Source organism: Coprinopsis cinerea, assembly GCF_000182895.1.
Source record: "Coprinopsis cinerea okayama7#130 chromosome 7 map unlocalized cont3.7, whole genome shotgun sequence".
Lineage (NCBI taxonomy): Eukaryota > Fungi > Basidiomycota > Agaricomycetes > Agaricales > Psathyrellaceae > Coprinopsis > Coprinopsis cinerea.
Genome location: NW_003307538.1, coordinates 1,448,231 through 1,465,663, shown reverse-complemented (window position 1 = coordinate 1,465,663; position 17,433 = coordinate 1,448,231). Strand labels below are relative to the sequence as shown.

The following is a 17,433-nucleotide window of genomic DNA, read 5'->3' as shown; positions in this document are numbered from 1 at the left end:
GATGACGGAGTTCCAAAATACGGATGTCACATCTCCCCTCAAGCTGGTTCCATTTCACTTCAACTGCCAAACGGGCGCCTAAATCTGTCAGGGCGCCGTGTATTTATGAGGGTATATTACGATTGTCGATCTGAGAAACACGGGCGAGAGAAAGGCAGGCATCAAAGGAAAGGAACATAGAATATCTATCCTTGTCTGGGCTAGCATTGCAATTGCTTCATTCTACCGTGTTTATTGGATATTGCTGGGCTCGAATGCAACTCGTATTGTCATCACGCAGAGATTCATGAATGTAGAAGGCTTCATGTGTCGTTAGACATTTGGTGGTCGCGAGAAGGATGAGACTCACTCGTAAAAGTCGTTCCATAGCGGAGATGTCGTCGGATTATTGTTGCCATTTCTTACTCGGGATTACTGTCGGGTCGTCGAGCTGAAGCAGGGCATCATTGGATGACCCAGAGCAATTACGAAGCTGCTGGAACTCCTGCGGTATGTCGATCCGGACGAATCCTGGGGGCATAAACGAAAAGCGCCGTGAATTGCGCTTGGCGAATGGGATGCCTGGGTTGCGCAATCTTTTCCACAGCAGCATCATCTGTCGCTTCAACCCGGGATTGTTAACAGAGTGCGCCGTGCTCTGTGACGGGGTCCGTGGATTCAAGTGTGGTTTGGCTGGTGTGGATCGGGTTCGTGCGCGTGAAAGCTTTCTAGGTCGTCGTGGGGTTCGCGGAGAACTGAACAGAATCGAGGTGAGTCAGACGGAGGATACGTGACAGAATGACAGCGTACACCGAGCTCACGACGTTTGTCGATGCATCCTTTTTCCTGTTAGGCGGAGGGCGGCGCACTAGCTTACCACGCCGAACGCGAGGGGGCGGAGGGGTGACCGGGCTAGTCGCTGGAAGACAGAGCATGGCACCACCCTCGTCGAGTCCCGATGTCGATCCTAGCTCAGACGCGCGTGGTGGTCCAGTAGCAGAGGAGAGTAGATGCTCATGAATTTAAACCATTGCGAAGGAGCTTGATGCGATAATCAGCAACAATGCAACGGTGTTTTATGCATGGAATGAAGACAGGTTGATGAGTGGGATATTCCTCGACAAAGCAGGGTATTAAATGTTAAGGACATTTTCTCATTTCACTGGGATCACAGCACGAGAGTGCTATTAACAGTCCTTTGTCCTGGTCTGCTGTAAATACGCGATGACGTCGCGTTCCTCCGTAACCGGGTTTGCTTAATTAGCCCCTATCTTTCACTGACATCAAGCATAACCTTGAAGCGGAGATGAATGCAGGATGACAGAAAACAGTTCAGACACGCACGACTCCTTCCTCCCATTATTTAGTGGTCATTTCTACTGTGCCGATAGTCTGTTCAGCTAGGCAGAAGAGTCAGGCTAGTTGTGCCGGCCACTCTGTCGGTGCCGTATGGTTACTGAGGCCCGATAAGGAAGGTTTGATCGGACTTGCCCGACCTTGAATTTTTGGCCCTTCGCCCCATTTTTTCCTGTTTTCATACCTTTCTCCCATCCTTCTTTTCTCTCCTCCTTCCCCCCGTTACGACCTTAGACATGGATCAGGCATCTGTGAGTACAGAAAACAGTCGCCACTTTATCAGACCTCACTGATGAGCGTCTCGGCCGTATCTAGCTACAAAAACTTCACGACTTGCTCTTGCAAACGACCTCCAATGATACTGCACTTGTCCGGGCTGTAAGGTCTTAAAAGCTTCTCGATAACGGTTGGGTATTGAATCAAGGATCGCCACAGGCTACTGCTCAGCTGAATCAAGACTTCTACAAGCACCCACTATGCATTTCAGGACTAACGACCATCCTTGCCACTTCCCCACAAGAACCCGTATGACTCTGTTCAATCTCACAGAATATCGTTTAGACAAACTAATTATCCTTTAGGTTCGACAACTCGCCGCCGTCGAACTCCGAAAACGTGTCTCTCAAAACAGCGGAAATCTCTGGACTCAACTTGATCAATCCATCCGCGAACAGATCAAGCAAGATCTGCCCAAGCTCATCTTGGAAGAAAAAAAGTGAACATCATCACTATCTTCCACTCATAAAATTTCTTAACGCGTGTTCCCCGTGTAGCAAACTCGCTCGGCATTCTGCTGCTCGTGTTATCGCTGCAATCGCCAGCATCGAAGTTCCTGCGGGAACATGGTCAAACCTTCTCCCCCTCCTCGAAAGTGCTTGCCAGTCCAGCGAAGCTGGCCACCGCGAAGTCGGCTCCTTCATCCTTTATACCGTCCTGGAGAACATCGTCGAAGGGTTCCAGGAGTATCTGCCCAAGCTCTTCTCCTTGTTCGAGGCCCTCCTTCAAGACCCTAGCATAGAAGTTCGCATCACGATCGTCCGGTGAGTCTCCTTCTGACCGATAATCCAGCTTTTCCCTAACTCTTATTTCAGTGCCCTTGGTGTCATTGCCCAGTATATTGACAACGATGATAAAGCCTTGCTGGTTCGTAGCTGCCCAACCAATTGAAAGACGCGTGGGCTCACCGATGTTTCTAGAGGGCTTATCAAAACCTGGTCCCTGCCATGATTAACGTCATTGGCCAGACAGTGGAGGCAAACGACGAGACCGGAGCAAGGCAACTATTCGATGTTTTGGAGACCCTGTTGATTCTCGTAAGTGTACAGCGGTAGAGTTCTAAACCTTTGTCAACTAACCTATCCTTGTGTAGGAAATCCCTGTCTTGGGTCGCCACGTCCCCGAACTCGCTGCATTCCTCTTGCAATGCGGTGGTAATGTTAACTTCGATCCTGAACTCCGAGTTCTTGCCCTTAACGCCCTTAACTGGACCGTTCAATAGTAAGTCTTTACTCACCGAAGTATACCCACTACCTGACACACTGTGCAGCAAAAAGAGCAAGATCCAGAGTAACAACCTTGCGCCTCAGATCCTCGAAGGTCTCATGCCCATCACCACCGAGGCTGAGCCCGAAGACATTGACGATGACGCACCCTCTCGAGTATGCCCTGAAAGATCTTCTTTTTGAACAATCCCAACTGATGTCCTGTTAGTCTGCTCTCCGCATTGTTGACGGACTTGCAACCAACTTGCCGCCCGATCAAGTCTTCCCTCCCCTCCGCAACCTCATCCTCAAGTTCTTCCAATCCGCAGATCCCGCTCACAGGCGGGGTGCTATGCTCGCCCTTGGTGTCTCTGTCGAGGGCTGCAGCGAGTTCATGACCCCTTTGATGGGCCACGTCTGGCCTTTCATCGAGGCTGGACTTCAGGACGGCGACGCCGGTGTTCGAAAGGCAACCTGCATTGCTGTCAGTTGCCTTTGCGAATGGTTGGAGGATGAGTGCGTTTCCAAGCACGAAGCTTTGATGCCTGTATGTATTGCCCTTCAGCGACTTCTATTCACCGACCTTAACGAATCTACTCCAGGCCATCATGAACCTCATCAACGACCCCACCACTCAAAAATCGGCCTGCACGGCTCTTGACGCACTTCTCGAGATCCTGCACGACCACATTGACCAGTACCTCCAAATGATTATGGAACGCCTCGCTGGTCTCTTGCAAACCGCCCCCATTTCTGTCAAGGCTGTTGTCACTGGTGCCATTGGCAGTGCTGCTCATGCCTCTAAGGAGCGCTTCTTGCCCTACTTCGAGCAGACCATCAAGATCCTTGCCAGCTTCCTGACTCTCACTGAGGAGGGCGAAGAGATCGAGCTCCGAGGTATCACCATGGATGCCATTGGTACCTTTGCTGAAGCCGTCGGCGCTGACCAGTTCAGACCCTACTTCGCTGACATGATGGGTTGTGCTTTCAAGGGTCTCGAAATGGGTAGTGCCAGGCTGAGGGAGTGTAGCTTCCTCTTCTTCGGTGTCATGGCCCGCGTTTTCGGAGAAGAGTTTGCTCCTTACCTGCCTCAAGTTGTTCCTGCCCTGCTCACCAGCTGCAAGCAACTCGAACAAGGAGAGGAAGAGCTTTCCCGTGCGTTTCTCCTCGGCGCATTGTTTCTCAGTCTGACCGTTCTCGCATGTAGTTTCCATCGCCGAGGCAGCCCAAGCCTTCACCTCTGGCTCTTCTGCTACTGAGCCTATCAACGTCAACACTGAGCTTGATATCAACGGCAACACCTCCATTGAGCTTGAGGATCTCGACGTTGAGAAGATGATGGATGTTAACAGTGCTCTCGCTGTCGAGAAGGAGATCGCCGCTGACACCATGGGCACTTTTTTGGTTTCCACTGGGGGCCATTTTTTGCCTTTGGTTGAGGAATCCACCGTGGAGTTGGTCCAACTCCTCCAGCATTATTAGGAGGGCATTGGAAAGAGCGCCACTGAGTCGCTTTTGGAGATCGTGAAGACTTTTTACGAGCTTAGTGACCATAAGGAATGGGTTCCCGGAATGAAAGTCGTAAGTGATTTCTTTCCTCTATTCTTTCCTCTATGGGATATTTTGGAGTATTAATTCCCCCAATTTCAGGTTCACCCTGTCAGCCCCCAGGTCAAGGAATTGATTGAGCATGTCATTGAGCCCTTGATGGAGATGTACGACACTGAAGACAACAAGTGAGTTGCATTTACCCCCCCCCCCCCCCCTTTTTTTTCGGCTTCTCCATTTTCTTTGTTTTGTTGGATGAAAAATTTACTCAGCTCACTTCGATGCTCTTGCAAATGCGACTAACCTCTTATATCTTCTGACATCCTTTGATCTGCCGTTCCCTGGAATATATTTCTAACCACTCTTTCCAGGAATGTTGTGTCCGCTCTCTGCGTCGGGTTCGCCGATGCCATCAACAAGATTGGCCCTGCTTTCATTGAGGGCAGAATCGAACCCATTTGCAACATTGCCATCGAGATCTTGGAGCAGAAGGCACTTTGCCAGCAAGATCCTGACCAGGACGAGGACGATGAGGCTCCCGAGTACCAGGCTGAGTACGACTCTGTTTTGATCTCCTCTGCCGGAGACCTTGTCGCTGCCCTTGCCAACGCCCTCGGCGTGGAATTTGTCCCCGCGTTCAACACGTTCTACCCGCTCATCGCCAAATACTATGTATGTGTTCTTTCCTGTTCGCTTTACTGTTCTGTACTGACTATCAATTGCAGAGGAAGAACCGCTCTCTCAGTGATCGCTCGTCGGCCATCGGCTGCTTCGCTGAAATCATTTCCGGCATCAAGAATGGTGTCACGGAGCACACCGCAGCCCTCCTTGAACTCTTCCAGAAGGCACTGAACGATGAAGAACCAGAGGTGCTCAGCAACGCGGCCTTCGCTATCGGCCTTTTGGTCGAGTACTCTGAGCACGACCTTTCGTCTCAATATCTCCCTATCCTTGGCCACCTTCGCCCTCTCTTCGAAGTTCCCGCCGATGCTCCTAGCACAAGACTGAATGCCAAGGACAACGCTACTGGCGCTGTTGCTCGAATTATTACGCGAAACGCTGCTGCTCTCCCTCTCGACCAGGTCCTCCCCATCTTCCTCTCCGCCCTTCCTCTCAAGACCGACCTTCTCGAAAACCGACCTGTCTTCCGCGCTTTCTTCCACCTCTTCAACACCAACGGTGCCGCTTTACTTCCCTACATGGACACCATCCTGAGCGTGTTCGCCTATGTCCTCGACCCCAGCAAGCCTGACCAAGTTGGAGATGAGGTCAGGGCTGAGCTTCTCCAGCTCTTGCGTGCCATCAACGCTGAAGCACCTGAGAAGATCCAAGCCGCGGGTCTCGCTGTATATGTGTAAAAATAGCCCTATCCTATGGCCATTTTCTTGTGTTTTGTTATGCTTTTGTATCGCTGATCGTTGTACCATTCCCTCGTTGTGTGTCGTTTACTTAACTGTTTTCTTTATACTAGTAGTCTTATTTGGATAGAGGTAAACTGTCCATGTGAATCATATATCCCCCATTTTCTTCGGAATTGCCTTTCTTTTGTCAATTCTTTGTCGCTACATAAATGAGCTATCCTTTGAGTTGTTATGGTTTGTTTTCTTTGGGTGACGGATATCCGCGTCGCAGGACATTCATTGAAGTATTCCTCTTCCGCCACGATCTCGCTGGTCGACCTGTCCCTTGGTCGAAGCTAAAGCTTCACCCGCTCAACATTATTTCCTATGATTGTCCTTCTTTTGGGTTTTTTCTTCGCATTCTTCGCAAAGGCGCTATGTTCAACCTACGTCGTCAACCCCCTCGATAACCAACTTCCTTTGGTTGCGCGGGTCAACCAACCTTTCTCTTGGACCTTCTCCGAGCGAACCTTCAATTCCTCTGACGGCGTTCCTTTGACATATTCGGTCCCCAACCTCCCTTCATGGTTATCTTTCGACCCTACGACGCGTACATTCTCAGGGACGCCCACCTCAGATGATGAGGGTAACCCCAAGGTGACTGTGGTCGCGACGGGCGGTCACTCTACCGCTTCCTCCTCCTTGAGGTTCTGTGTTACCTCTTTCCCCGCTCCGACATTGGCGGTGCCCATTACGGACCAGTTCAATCCTTCAAACCAAGCGTTATCTTCGGTCTTCGTTCTTTCAACTGGATCGGCACTGGCGAGTCCTAATCCTGGGCTTCGGATACCCCCTGGTCCTTGGTCCTTTAGCATTGGCTTCGAGTGGGGAACGTACACTTCACCTAACGATATATTTTACACGATCAGACTTGTTGATGGCAACGACATTCCTCCTTGGATGGTCTTCGACCCCGACGACATCACCCTGGACGGGGTGGTGCCAGCTGACGTCGGAGCCAATGGACCAGTGGTTTACCCTTTGCTTTTTATCGCCTCTGACCAGGAAGGATACGCGGCGGAAACGATTCCTTTCGACATTACCATCGCTGGTCACGAACTGTCAGCCAATGCTCAGGAACTACCGACCATCAATGTAACAGCGGGGACGTCGTTCACAGCTAGTCTTCTCTCACCCGCGGATTTCACTGGGATTCTGGTGGACGGAGACTTGATTCAACCTTCTAACATCACGCACTTGATGATCGATACCACAGGCTTGGACTGGGTGCGGTATGACCCACCGAGTCGAACCTTGTCAGGAACACCAGCAAGCAATCTCTCCCAGTCCAACGGCAGGTTCACGCTCCCCGTCAACCTCACGACCTGGTTCAACCAAACTCTCTCTACAACCGTCTCTATCCGACTCGTTCCTTCCTACTTTTCACTCCCTGAACTTCCCGCGCTTCATCTTGCTCCCGGAGACCACTTTGAACTGAATCTCAACCAATTCTACTCTAATGCGACTGCTGGGAGGAGCGGAGATGCCGACCTGTCGGTGTCACTCGAGCCTGCACAGGCGGCTAATTTTATTCGATTTAACGCGAACAACGATACAATCTCTGGAACGATACCCAATGATTTTGCGAGCGACCACCTTATTGCTGCGTTCACTGCCTATTCCCAGGTCACTCATTCCACCTCGCATGCAACTCTTGTCATCTTTGTCAGTCCCGGACGGAATGCTGCGCTACCCCGCCCTGCTGGGCTATCTGTGGAGGGCCATCGGAGGCTTGTCCTTGGTCTTGCGATCACTTTTGGCGTCCTTGGTGGCTTATTGGTCATGACGTGTTTCTTCGCTTGGCTAAGGCGTGTCGTACGCGTGGAGGATACTGCACTGACTGGAGAAGAGGGCAGGTATGGATGGACCAAGTCAGAACGCAGGTATTACGGCCTCGACGTAAGCTCGGAGAAGGCTTCTTCGATGAGCGACCTCACTTCACAGCACCATCAGTATGGCCAACCCCCGGGCATTCTGGATCCAAGGCGCTCTGGATCCAGTTTCGGTCATGGTCTTCAGCCTAGTATCCCTGAGCGGAACTATCCGACCATTGGAAACGACATGTACTCGGATGTGATGAGCAAACGGGAGTTTATGTCTAGGGTTCGACAGACTGTTCGTCAGGTCAGCAATCGGTATAATGGGAGGGGGAAGCAACAGTCGTCTCCTCTTCGTCCGGTCATTGGGAGGCCCATATTGCTGCGCCCTTCGATTGGGATGGACTTGAATCCTTCTGGGAACCCGCAGATGCGACCCTCGCCCTCGAACCCGTTCGACGACGTACACAGTCACCGTGCCAGTACCTTCATGACTGGATCCCCATCCACCTCGACTGCGGAACATTCGATCCCTCGACGAAGGGCCGACTTTGCACCACCTCGCTCGATGGCTCAGGTTCATTTCGAGGACGGGCATCTCGTTCGACAACCATCGTATGCTTCTGCTGGGTCAGACAGGCTAGAAGTTGTTTCTAGGCATACGAGTGTCAGGAGTGGACGTAGCACAAGCCATCTATCTCACGAGTATGATCCTGACGGTCCTCTTGCACGACCCAGGCTGGTGCCCTTCACGAGCTCAACGCGTGTCCCTGTGCCTCGCGTCCCTTCCCTTATTGCCAGCCCTTCTGCTGGTCCGACTGCCAGCCCGAGTGCCACCAAGAGTCGCATTGGTAGTCAGCGAGCAAAGATCGTCAAACCAAGCGCAGCGGGGGATGGCATAGCGAAGAGCACCAGTGCGGATGAGTTGACCATGGGCCTTCATTATGTCCAGTCACTGGGCGATCAATCTCCTGCAGTTGCAGAGCCTCCGAAACCTCCTCGAGTGAGTTCTTTTTCTCGTGTGCGATCATCGACCACAACCACTGACGACTGCGAAGAGGGCACAGGAAGTGACGAGATATGTCCTTCGGACGGGAGAAAAATTCCATATCCGACTGCAGATCCCTGCAACAGGACAGAAGATTCAAGTGACCCAAGTGTCCGGACAAGAGATACCCAAATTCTTGCATGTGGACGTCAACGCGGTGAAAGGCATGGTAGACTTCACCGGTATAGCCTTATCTCGAGATCTAGGAATGCTGACTGTTGGGGTATATGCGGACAAGGAGCTGGTTTCAAAGGTCATTCTGGAAGTGATTCCAAGGCGGTGATCGTCTGTTGAACAGCGGGGGAGGCACTCTTGTTGATAATCATTTTAGGCTTACACTCTTACTAGCACCCGGCATACACTCATTTGAGACTGTTTCGATTATAATTCGATTGAAATTGAGAAAGGCGAGAAAGCATAGCGAGATATGAAGTGTCGGTAAGGTACAGCGATTGTGGTATGTGAAGCGGAGAGGGCATCTATCGGTGGTGCCAGGTTGGTTGATCATGACTTCCAGATGAGGATTGCGAGGGATCCAATGTAGAAATAGATAAAGTGCTTTGTCTCTGGATGGAGATGTGTATGAGCCGTCTGCAGAACACGCGTCGTACGCGTCGAGAGATGTGCTCACCGTGAGTGACATAGCTCCCAAAATTCTTGCCGACGACGACGTGCCATGTAGGCCCATGTCTTCGGTCAAACTCCTTCTTGATCTGAGCAGCAATGTCCTTCTCGATGTTGTATTTCTCGAGGGCTGCGGAGGCAATGTCGACGCTCTCCTGCTGCATCTCCTCGCTCATATCGACGTTCTTGATGATGGCCTTGGGACCCGACTCCTTTGGGACTGAGCCGTCTGCTGTGGATGGGACGTCGACTTTCTCGGACATGTTTGGTGGTGGTTAGCTGCTGGAACAGGTCAGTTTCTAGGAATTCGTGGGGATCATATATGGGCGTGCCTTGGTGTAGCCTGTTTGTGGTGAGGAAGATATGAGGTGCCCACGGGGACCGCGCGGCGCAGTCTTTATGGCTTGTCGACAGGCACGTGGTCGATCCTTCTAGGCTCTCCGAGTCAAGTTTTGAAGACTTGCTTGTCTTCTTCCTCACAATCCTCGTGGTCTCAGTGTCCCTGCCCAACTTTATATTAATTCGTCGATGTTTACACCTTGCGACCATATGGCTGCATGGCGATCTTAGCCCATCCGCAACTGCCTGTTTTCTATCTCAAAGGACGCCAGCGGCGTGCTTGTGGGGCTGATATGAATCGACTGCACTGGTCTTGTCGGCGCCCAGGCCTCCTCCAATCTCAAGCGTCCTGTTAGCCTCTGGCGATACCCATTTGCCGGCGAGTACGAACACACATATACATGGGTCACCACATGTGGAGACTATGATTTCGAAGTCAAACCTTGTATTCTTAATCCTGCGACACACATGTAGCCGCTACTCGTTCTCAACTGCTCGAAGCACTCGTCCCGCGTTTAAAGAACACAGCTGCGTTTCTTTCCTGTTTTCCCCTATGACCACGGGGCTTCTAGGTAGGTTCTTTTGCGCTCCGCACAGCCCTTCCTTAATAGACCTTCCTTCCTGACACCAAATAGATGACATGGATCCAGTCCACGTTGGGGAGATGTTCGTACCATCTGCTACATCTGTTTCTCTGTTGGGAGAAGTCCGCTCTACCACTGGAACGGATAACAATGACAACATTTCTGGATGCGGAGCTGGATGTCCGAGGAGAATTATCGGTCTGTATCGTCCGAAACAGCAGAGATAGGGAAAAATGCGCGTCGATTGTTGGGTCTCTGGTCGTCCATCGAGTCTCATGAGGAACCCTCACGGGAAGGCCTCACCTGATGGACCATCCTACGGCCTTGGTTCACCCTTTTACCCGTGTCTTTTCCGACCCATCATCCTCTTGGTTCCTTGCTAATCGCGGGTTCCTGGCTTAGCTATACATTGACAAGCAGCACATGTAGATACTTGGAAGAGTAATACTAGTAGCCGGAGGTAGAGCACGCTACACTGGTCGTCGGCAAGACGGTAAACTAAGCAGCCCGGAAACTTGTACGGATCGGCAAGACAATATCATCCCACATCCCGGGGAAAATCCACAAATCGCATACCAAAAGTCGAGTGTCCGCTCAATACGCCTGACTCGCAGGCCGTCCCCCAATGGCCCTCGTCGAAAGTGCAGACAAACCACTCGCTAGCTTCGTCATCCCCTCCATCTCATCTTCATCTCCTTCCGCCACCGACTCAACCTTGTCCATATCCCATCTCGCCCTTAACGAGTGATAGATATCCTGAAACGCCTCAAAGGACCCCTTCTCATGATAGAAGGACAACGACATTGTGATCCCCGACTGCACCAGATTGTAAGGTGCCCTCTGACCTTCTACTCGGAACCGGATAGCTTTGGGCACGTTGTGTACCCGGAAAGGGTCCTGAATTTCAATCGAGCGGCATTTCAGGACGCCCATCCGCTCGTTCTCCTCGATGGAGACGAGAAGGTCGAGGTCCATGAGCAGCCTGCGGCATTCATTGCGCGTTTCTTGCACGCCACGACGGGAGTAGAGCGTGTAGTTGGGTGCTTTCGGTTTAAAGACTGTGTCGATCCAGGTGCGTTTGGGAGTCGCGGTGGAAGAGGGATGTGGAGGTGGGGAAGTGTAACCGTGGGCGTAAGCGCTGCTTGATGACAGACCTCCCACCCCTCTGTTGTCTAGAGGTGACAGAGCAGACAATGGTGTTTGAGGGGGTTTGCGACTCCCTTGCCTGATGTGTTTGCGTTGGGAGACTGGTTGAGGTTCGACGATCGTAATCGCTTTGGGTGTAGAAAGGTTCCGCTTTGCGTGGTTGGCGAGAGCCTGCCTCGTCAGATTACTTCGGTAGGCATCTAATGGGACATCTTCGTTCTCCTTGTTGGTGGTGCGGCTGGGCGTCACAGGGTACAGAGCCCGTCGGGAATGGCTTCGCACGCTGAGCGGTTGTGTCTCGGTGTACCGAAGCGCTTCCACGGTAGAAGCTCCCAACTGCTGTCGTCCTTCAACCTCGCCAAGTGAATCCTCATCATCTTCGTCGCCTTCCTCCGGCAAATGCAAGCTCGCCTTCTCCTTCCCTTTACCTTTCTGCTGGATAGGAGCAATGAGAGATGAATCCAATCTCGGCGAAGAATGTCGGGATGGTCGAAAGAACCCGTCTTCGTGATCCACTCCCGTCTTCCTAGCCGACGTCATCCTCGCGTTAGGCACGGCTGCACTCGAAGCGCTTAAACCACTCCTCCCACTCTTGATCGTGCCACTCTCACTACCTCCACCTGAAGCCGCCGAACCCAAAGAAGACGAGGCACCCCATGTGCTGATCTCTGAAGAAGCCGTCTTGGCTTGGAGAACATTGAGATGCGTCACGATGTGATTGAAAAAGGTTTGCATCTCGCGGTCTTGTGTGTTGGGAACCGTAAGTTTGGGTAGATCTAGGGTTTCCCAGAGCGGAGAGAAAGGGGTGAGGAGGGATGAGCTGGTTGCGGTGGTGGTGGTGGCCGTTGTGCTACTGACAGATGTTCCTTCAGAAGTGGTAGAGTCTGAGCTGCGTTGGGTAGACATTGGAGGGGGTTGGAGATGAGTCGGACGGGATGTTTCATTTCGTTCTGATAGGGACGATGATGAAGACTTGGCATGGGGTAGTAGTTCATCGAAGGAGAGGTCGATTCCAAGCCGGTTGTGTCGGGAAGCGCTGCGAGGTGTGGGAGGAGCTGCACGAGGAGGGATGTCATCGGCATCCCCGTCATTCTGTACAGGCTTACGTTGCTGTCGTCGACGTTTCCGTTCCTTGTGAAGTTTCGCAACGGCTTGCTCGTCTTCGTCGTACACCTGCGGATTGCGGGATCGATAGTCAACGAGTAGGTGGTAGATGCCCTTTTGCCAGTTTCGCTCGTTGTTAATGAGGCTGTCAATGAGGACGGCGTCGCTCGTTCCGTGCCAGAGGGTACGGAGGTTGGCAAATATGTCTGGATCGAGGGCTGAGACGCTTGGGACAGGTTGAGCGATGCTTTCGAGGTCTGGGAGCGCATAGTCGACCTTTGGCGGGTCCTGGGACAGGAAAAAAGGATGTTCCATGATCTCGGCCATGGTGATCCTCTTCTTGACATCCTTCTCCAACATGCGGCCCAATAGGTTCTGCGCGGAAGCCGGGATATCCGTGGGCATGGTGAACTTGGCGCGTAGAATCTTTTCGAGAAGGGCGGGACAATCGTCGTCGTCGAATGGGAGTTTGCCGACCAACAGAGCGTGAAGGATGATGCCGCAGGACCAGATATCGGCGGCTGCACCGTTGTATGGCTGGCCGTTGATGATCTCCGGGGCGGCGTAGTGTGGACTCCCGCAAGACGTGCGAAGTGTTTCGGCGTCTGGGTTGCTCTGCCATGCTGCCATACCAAAATCCGCAATCTTAATGTTCGAGTTCTCGTCGAGCAGGATGTTCTCCGGTTTTAAGTCCCGATGCGCAATATTAAAACGATGGCAATAGTCGACTGCGGATATGATTTGCTGGAAGTATAAGAGGGCCTCGTGGACCGGCAGTCGTCCCTTGGAACAGAGGTAGTCGAACAGTTCGCCACCCTGAACGTATTCCAAGACTAGGTAGAGATCCGTGGACGTTTCCCAAACGTCGTAGAGCTTCATGATGTTGGGGTGGTTGATGAGTTTCATAACAACGATCTCTCGCTCTACAGAGAGCTGAACATGCTCTGTGACGTCTGCCAGGCGGTTCAGGGAAACTTGGGACATCATGGGCGGAAGGGTGCTCTTTGAGATGATTTTGATTGCTGCGTATTGGCCTGTCTTTGCATGACGCGCAATCCTAACGCGACCTAGAAGTTGCGTTCATTTCTACTGTATTAAGCCTATAAAACCTGGGTGTCTTACCTGAGGCACCCTTCCCAATCGTCCTCCCTACTGTCCATAGCCCAATCGACTTGGGGTCCCGAACGGTTTTCGTTGAATGAAATGAGAACGGTGTGCGTGGAGGGTCAGCCATGATTCCTGAGGACGAAACGTCCGGTCGAAGGTCGCGCAACGGTGTCGACCGGTACAGGTTTATAACATGACATTTCTAATGGCTGACGAGGTAAGATTGCAAACAGGACTGAATGTCAGAGTTGGCCTCAGAACAGGCCATACCCGATCAATTCGGAGGCTCTAACCAAGCAGTGACAAGCAAACCTTCTTTAACGCGCGTACGAATTCGATGGAGACAAGTCGCAAAATCCAAATTTACGAGACGCATGTAAATGTAAAAGTACGTATATGACAGAGCGATGAACAAAGCAATAAATAGCGGATAACAAAGCCAATTCGAAAGCGAGGACGAGACAGTTTGAGTATATGGAACCATGACAGAATATGAGAAACAAAGCGGACTGCACTCAGGCGGAATCTGAAGAATCTGAACGAAGAGGAACGAAAAAGACGGGATAACAAAGGAGACCAGTAGAGACGACGGGGGGAAGAACACAGGTAAAGTCGGGAAGGCGAAAGATTCAAAGCGTATGAAAGCGAGTAAACATGATGAGACAAAGTTATTGCATGAGTCGGTCATTCAGTCAAAAAAGTTGTAACAAGACGTTGAGAGGCGAGGAAAAGAAAATTAACCCATAAAACCAAGGACGTGGGTCTAAAAGAAGTTAAGGTTCCCAAGGACAACACCAGGGCCCGTGCTCTTTCGTTTGGGAGTCTTGGACACCATCCCATAAAGCCCGCTCTTCTCCCTTTCAGCCTCCCTAGCCTTCGCCCTCTGATATCTCAGGTCGATTTCAGAGCTCAGGGCGTAGCCATTACCGGTCTTTCCGTATCCGTATGCAATGCTGTCCCGGTCTCCGTTACGAGTGGAGGGGGGGTCAAAGGTGGCTTGGTTAACCACAGGTCGGAAGAGTGAGGTGGAAGAACGACGGGAAGAATTCGAGGATCTATGGCTCGAGTTGGTATTCTGAGAGCGTAGGGGCGTGAGGGGAATCTCGGCCTTTACACCAAGGCTCATCGGTTTGGAGATGTAGCCCTCAGGGATGGTGCTTCCTTTATGAACCGAGCGTCTTTCCTTGCTGGATCGATCACGGTCGCTGCGGGAGTCGCGGCTGGAGGAAGAGCGGTGGTGACGAGGAGGTTCATTCTCGTTGTTCGAGCCATGGGAAGAAGAGCCGGAGGTGGATCGGTGGTGAGAGGAACGGTAGCGAGGGGAGGGAATGGAAGAGAGCATGTCACTGCCTGTGTGGGAGCGCTCAAGCTGGGTAGAGCGCCTGCTACCGCTGCGGTGGCTACCAGAAATGCGACGCCTCGAGCTCAGGGATCTAGGTCCACGAGGGATTCGAGTTCCAGAATTAGGATGGGCAGTTCCAGGAGTTGGAGCAGTGACGATGACTTTGGTTGGGCCAGTCATGAGGACCTTGACAGGGCGGGTCTTGGTTTGTGGGGTTACGATTTGTTGAAGAGCCGGTCGATCGGCGTGGGTAGTATCAATAACAATATCGGCTGGGGGTTGTTGAGAGACTTGAGGTTCGTGAACTGCGTTCATGTCAACGTTGAATGAGAATCGTGGAATGTCTTGATCTTGAGGGGTGTCGCCAAATTTATATGTGAATGATTGTTCGGACACAGGACGGGAATCGAGAGGGGCATCGCATGGAATGGGTATAGCAGAGATGCGTTCTTTAGCGAAAGCGGATTCACAGCTGTCTTCAGAGAAACGCGAACCGAGATGATCATTAATTGAATGGGCGCCGTCGCTGGATGGTGAACTGAAAGCGCTGGGAAGTTGGGGAAGTGGTCTGTCGCCGTTCTCCAGGGCGGGTTTGGATTGCTTTTTCTTGGTAATAAAGTCGAAAACTTGCGAGGCGCGTTGTGGAGTTCGTTGTGGCGTAGTGGGTTCAGGTTTATTGTACGAATGGTTATGTCTAAAGCTTTCGCCAAAGATTTCTGAAGCATTAGTTGAGACGCTCAACTCGACGTCCATTGAAGAGATGGCGGGGTTGTCGACAGTCGCGTTTGTCTGGAGGCTTATCTCGGAAATGTCACTGATGACGACAGCACGGTCTGAAATGGGAGTTGGCAACGGCAGTGAGGAGTGGGTGGAATCGCTACGGTCGTCGGTCTCGCTGTAAAACGCCATGAATGGTTGGGGAGATTGGTGACTGTATGGAACGTACCCGAGGAATCGTTCAGCCCAGGAAATGTCGCCTTCATCCCCGCTAAACTCTCCACTACCTCTCGCAGTGGAGGTCCCTGCAGGAGCTCCCAAGAGCTGTCGGAGGGTGGAACCACTGCGTTTACATTGGGCTCGACCGATAGGCTCCTCAGACGTGGCCTTGGGGGATGAAGGGGGACTATTCGAAAAGGCGGCCTCTGGCAAGCGACCGTGCTCGTCGTACAAACTAACGAGACTCGCGACAGAAGGGTCCGACCGTAATCTCAGTACCCTACTGTCATTGGCGTTCAAGTGAGCTGAGTAACGATTCTTGGCCTTGGGCGTTTCAGCGTCCTTCCTGCTTTCACAAGAAGTCTGACGTTCACGCCGGTGAACTGTGACGTTGTAGCCCGACTTGGAACCCATAGTCGCACTGACCAAGCTCACGGTGGAAGCGCTCGGTGCCTGGAGGTTGACGACATCATTAATGGGGTGGGCTGTTTGTGAGGTTAGCAGCTTGCATAGGGATTTCATAAACGGCTACTGACGCATGGGCGGCATGTTTGTGTAATCGACTTCAGCAACAACAGCGTATCGTTGTGACGAGGACCGCAGGAGACGGCTAACGGCTTCTTCATGGTCTTCTTCTCCCTGTTCGACGGCTGGGGTGGCCGGTTCGGGTTTAGATTCGGCCACCTCTGGCAAAGGCACGTTGTGGACAATTCGAGATTTTCTCAATTTCTTGTTTTTGCCTCCGATGGAGAACAGGCGTTTGAGGAAACCCATGGCTAGGAATTACAAGGGAGCGTGAGGATGGAAAGAGCGTAAAGGTCGAATTGTGTGTCGTCCTGCTGGACGTGACCGTCGTGAAAGGGTCGTTGGTCGTCGTCGATGGCGTTTAAGAGAGGGAGAGAAACAAGGCCGTTGCTCCCAGACAACGCGAAGTCGAACTAATGGTCATGTGATCGTAACGGAAGCAGGTGTGACCCGTCGTCAAGGTCATGTGGGGACCGGGCCATCGGATTCGAGATCCGACCCCCGCATTAATGCTCTCTGCGCCACTGTCGTCGTCGACGACGTTGACCAGATACCCATACCATGCCAGAGATCATCAAGAATACAGGTAGCACAGCGAGGGACTTTTGCATGCTAGAGAGGAACCTCCTTTCGCACCTCAAACTGGCGTTACTTTTGTCGCTGCTGGCGTCGTCAATTCTGTTACGGGCCCGACTAGTACCCGAAGAGGACAGGGAACGGCAGAACGGGGGAATACCATTGGCTTCTATCGAATTTGGGGCGGCGATGCTTGCGATTATCGCAGGGTGCTGGGAATACGTGAACAACTACAAGGACTTGAAACACTCGAGGGCATTCCTTGCTGCACCAAAGTGGGTCGATTTCTTCGCTTATATCCATTGGGGATTGATCCAAATGCCAATGACTTGCTATCGCCGTAGGGTCCACGGGATGATTATGAGCGTAGTTGCGGTCATCGTGTTTGGAACGTGCATCGCACTCATCGCCTTCGACTAGCGGTGAGGAAGAGAAATTATAGTTTGTCTGGCTGGCACGAGCATATTGCGTGATTTGTGTCGGTTTACTTAGTCGAATCATTATCATAATAAACTCGTGCA

General features: G+C 52.0%; 7 protein-coding genes across 7 annotated transcripts; 3 read left to right on the top strand and 4 right to left on the bottom strand.

Annotated features, from left to right (window-relative positions):
• Nucleotides 1-197: 197 nt before the first annotated feature.
• Nucleotides 198-1,095, bottom strand: CC1G_14834 (hypothetical protein). Its single transcript, XM_002910809.1, has 3 exons — nt 790-1,095; nt 350-734; nt 198-300 (listed from the first exon to the last, which is right to left on the bottom strand). Exons 1-2 carry the CDS (start codon nt 912-914, stop codon nt 386-388), a joined length of 474 nt encoding a protein of 157 aa, XP_002910855.1. The 5' UTR covers nt 915-1,095; the 3' UTR covers nt 198-300; nt 350-385.
• A 476-nt stretch (nt 1,096-1,571) lies between these two features.
• On the top strand, nt 1,572-5,722 carry CC1G_00926 (importin beta-4 subunit; the record flags this gene model as incomplete). Its single annotated transcript, XM_001831327.2, has 16 exons — nt 1,572-1,586; nt 1,651-1,713; nt 1,771-1,860; nt 1,917-2,050; nt 2,109-2,375; nt 2,427-2,478; nt 2,532-2,648; nt 2,705-2,832; nt 2,882-2,993; nt 3,046-3,363; nt 3,419-3,971; nt 4,024-4,265; nt 4,338-4,397; nt 4,467-4,552; nt 4,736-5,036; nt 5,090-5,722. The coding sequence occupies 16 exons, from the start codon at nt 1,572-1,574 to the stop codon at nt 5,720-5,722; spliced, it is 3,171 nt and encodes a 1,056-aa protein (XP_001831379.2).
• A 369-nt stretch (nt 5,723-6,091) lies between these two features.
• CC1G_00925 (hypothetical protein) lies at nt 6,092-8,912 on the top strand (the record flags this gene model as incomplete). The annotated part of the gene is made up of 2 exons (XM_001831326.1): nt 6,092-8,584; nt 8,640-8,912. The coding sequence occupies 2 exons, from the start codon at nt 6,092-6,094 to the stop codon at nt 8,910-8,912; spliced, it is 2,766 nt and encodes a 921-aa protein (XP_001831378.1).
• CC1G_00924 (outer dynein arm light chain 8) lies at nt 8,646-9,516 on the bottom strand (the record flags this gene model as incomplete). Its single annotated transcript, XM_001831325.2, has 2 exons — nt 8,646-9,195; nt 9,261-9,516. The coding sequence occupies 2 exons, from the start codon at nt 9,514-9,516 to the stop codon at nt 9,134-9,136; spliced, it is 318 nt and encodes a 105-aa protein (XP_001831377.2). The 3' UTR covers nt 8,646-9,133.
• A 1,254-nt stretch (nt 9,517-10,770) lies between these two features.
• Nucleotides 10,771-13,660, bottom strand: CC1G_00923 (CAMK/CAMKL/GIN4 protein kinase; the record flags this gene model as incomplete). The annotated part of the gene is made up of 2 exons (XM_001831324.1): nt 10,771-13,493; nt 13,549-13,660. The coding sequence occupies 2 exons, from the start codon at nt 13,658-13,660 to the stop codon at nt 10,771-10,773; spliced, it is 2,835 nt and encodes a 944-aa protein (XP_001831376.1).
• A 636-nt stretch (nt 13,661-14,296) lies between these two features.
• On the bottom strand, nt 14,297-16,686 carry CC1G_00922 (hypothetical protein; the record flags this gene model as incomplete). Its single annotated transcript, XM_001831323.2, has 3 exons — nt 16,348-16,686; nt 15,822-16,296; nt 14,297-15,770 (listed from the first exon to the last, which is right to left on the bottom strand). Exons 1-3 carry the CDS (start codon nt 16,583-16,585, stop codon nt 14,297-14,299), a joined length of 2,187 nt encoding a protein of 728 aa, XP_001831375.1. The 5' UTR covers nt 16,586-16,686.
• Nucleotides 16,687-16,897: 211 nt separating this feature from the next.
• Nucleotides 16,898-17,332, top strand: CC1G_00921 (hypothetical protein; the record flags this gene model as incomplete). The annotated part of the gene is made up of 2 exons (XM_001831322.1): nt 16,898-17,187; nt 17,257-17,332. 2 exons carry the CDS (start codon nt 16,898-16,900, stop codon nt 17,330-17,332), a joined length of 366 nt encoding a protein of 121 aa, XP_001831374.1.
• Nucleotides 17,333-17,433: the final 101 nt, after the last annotated feature.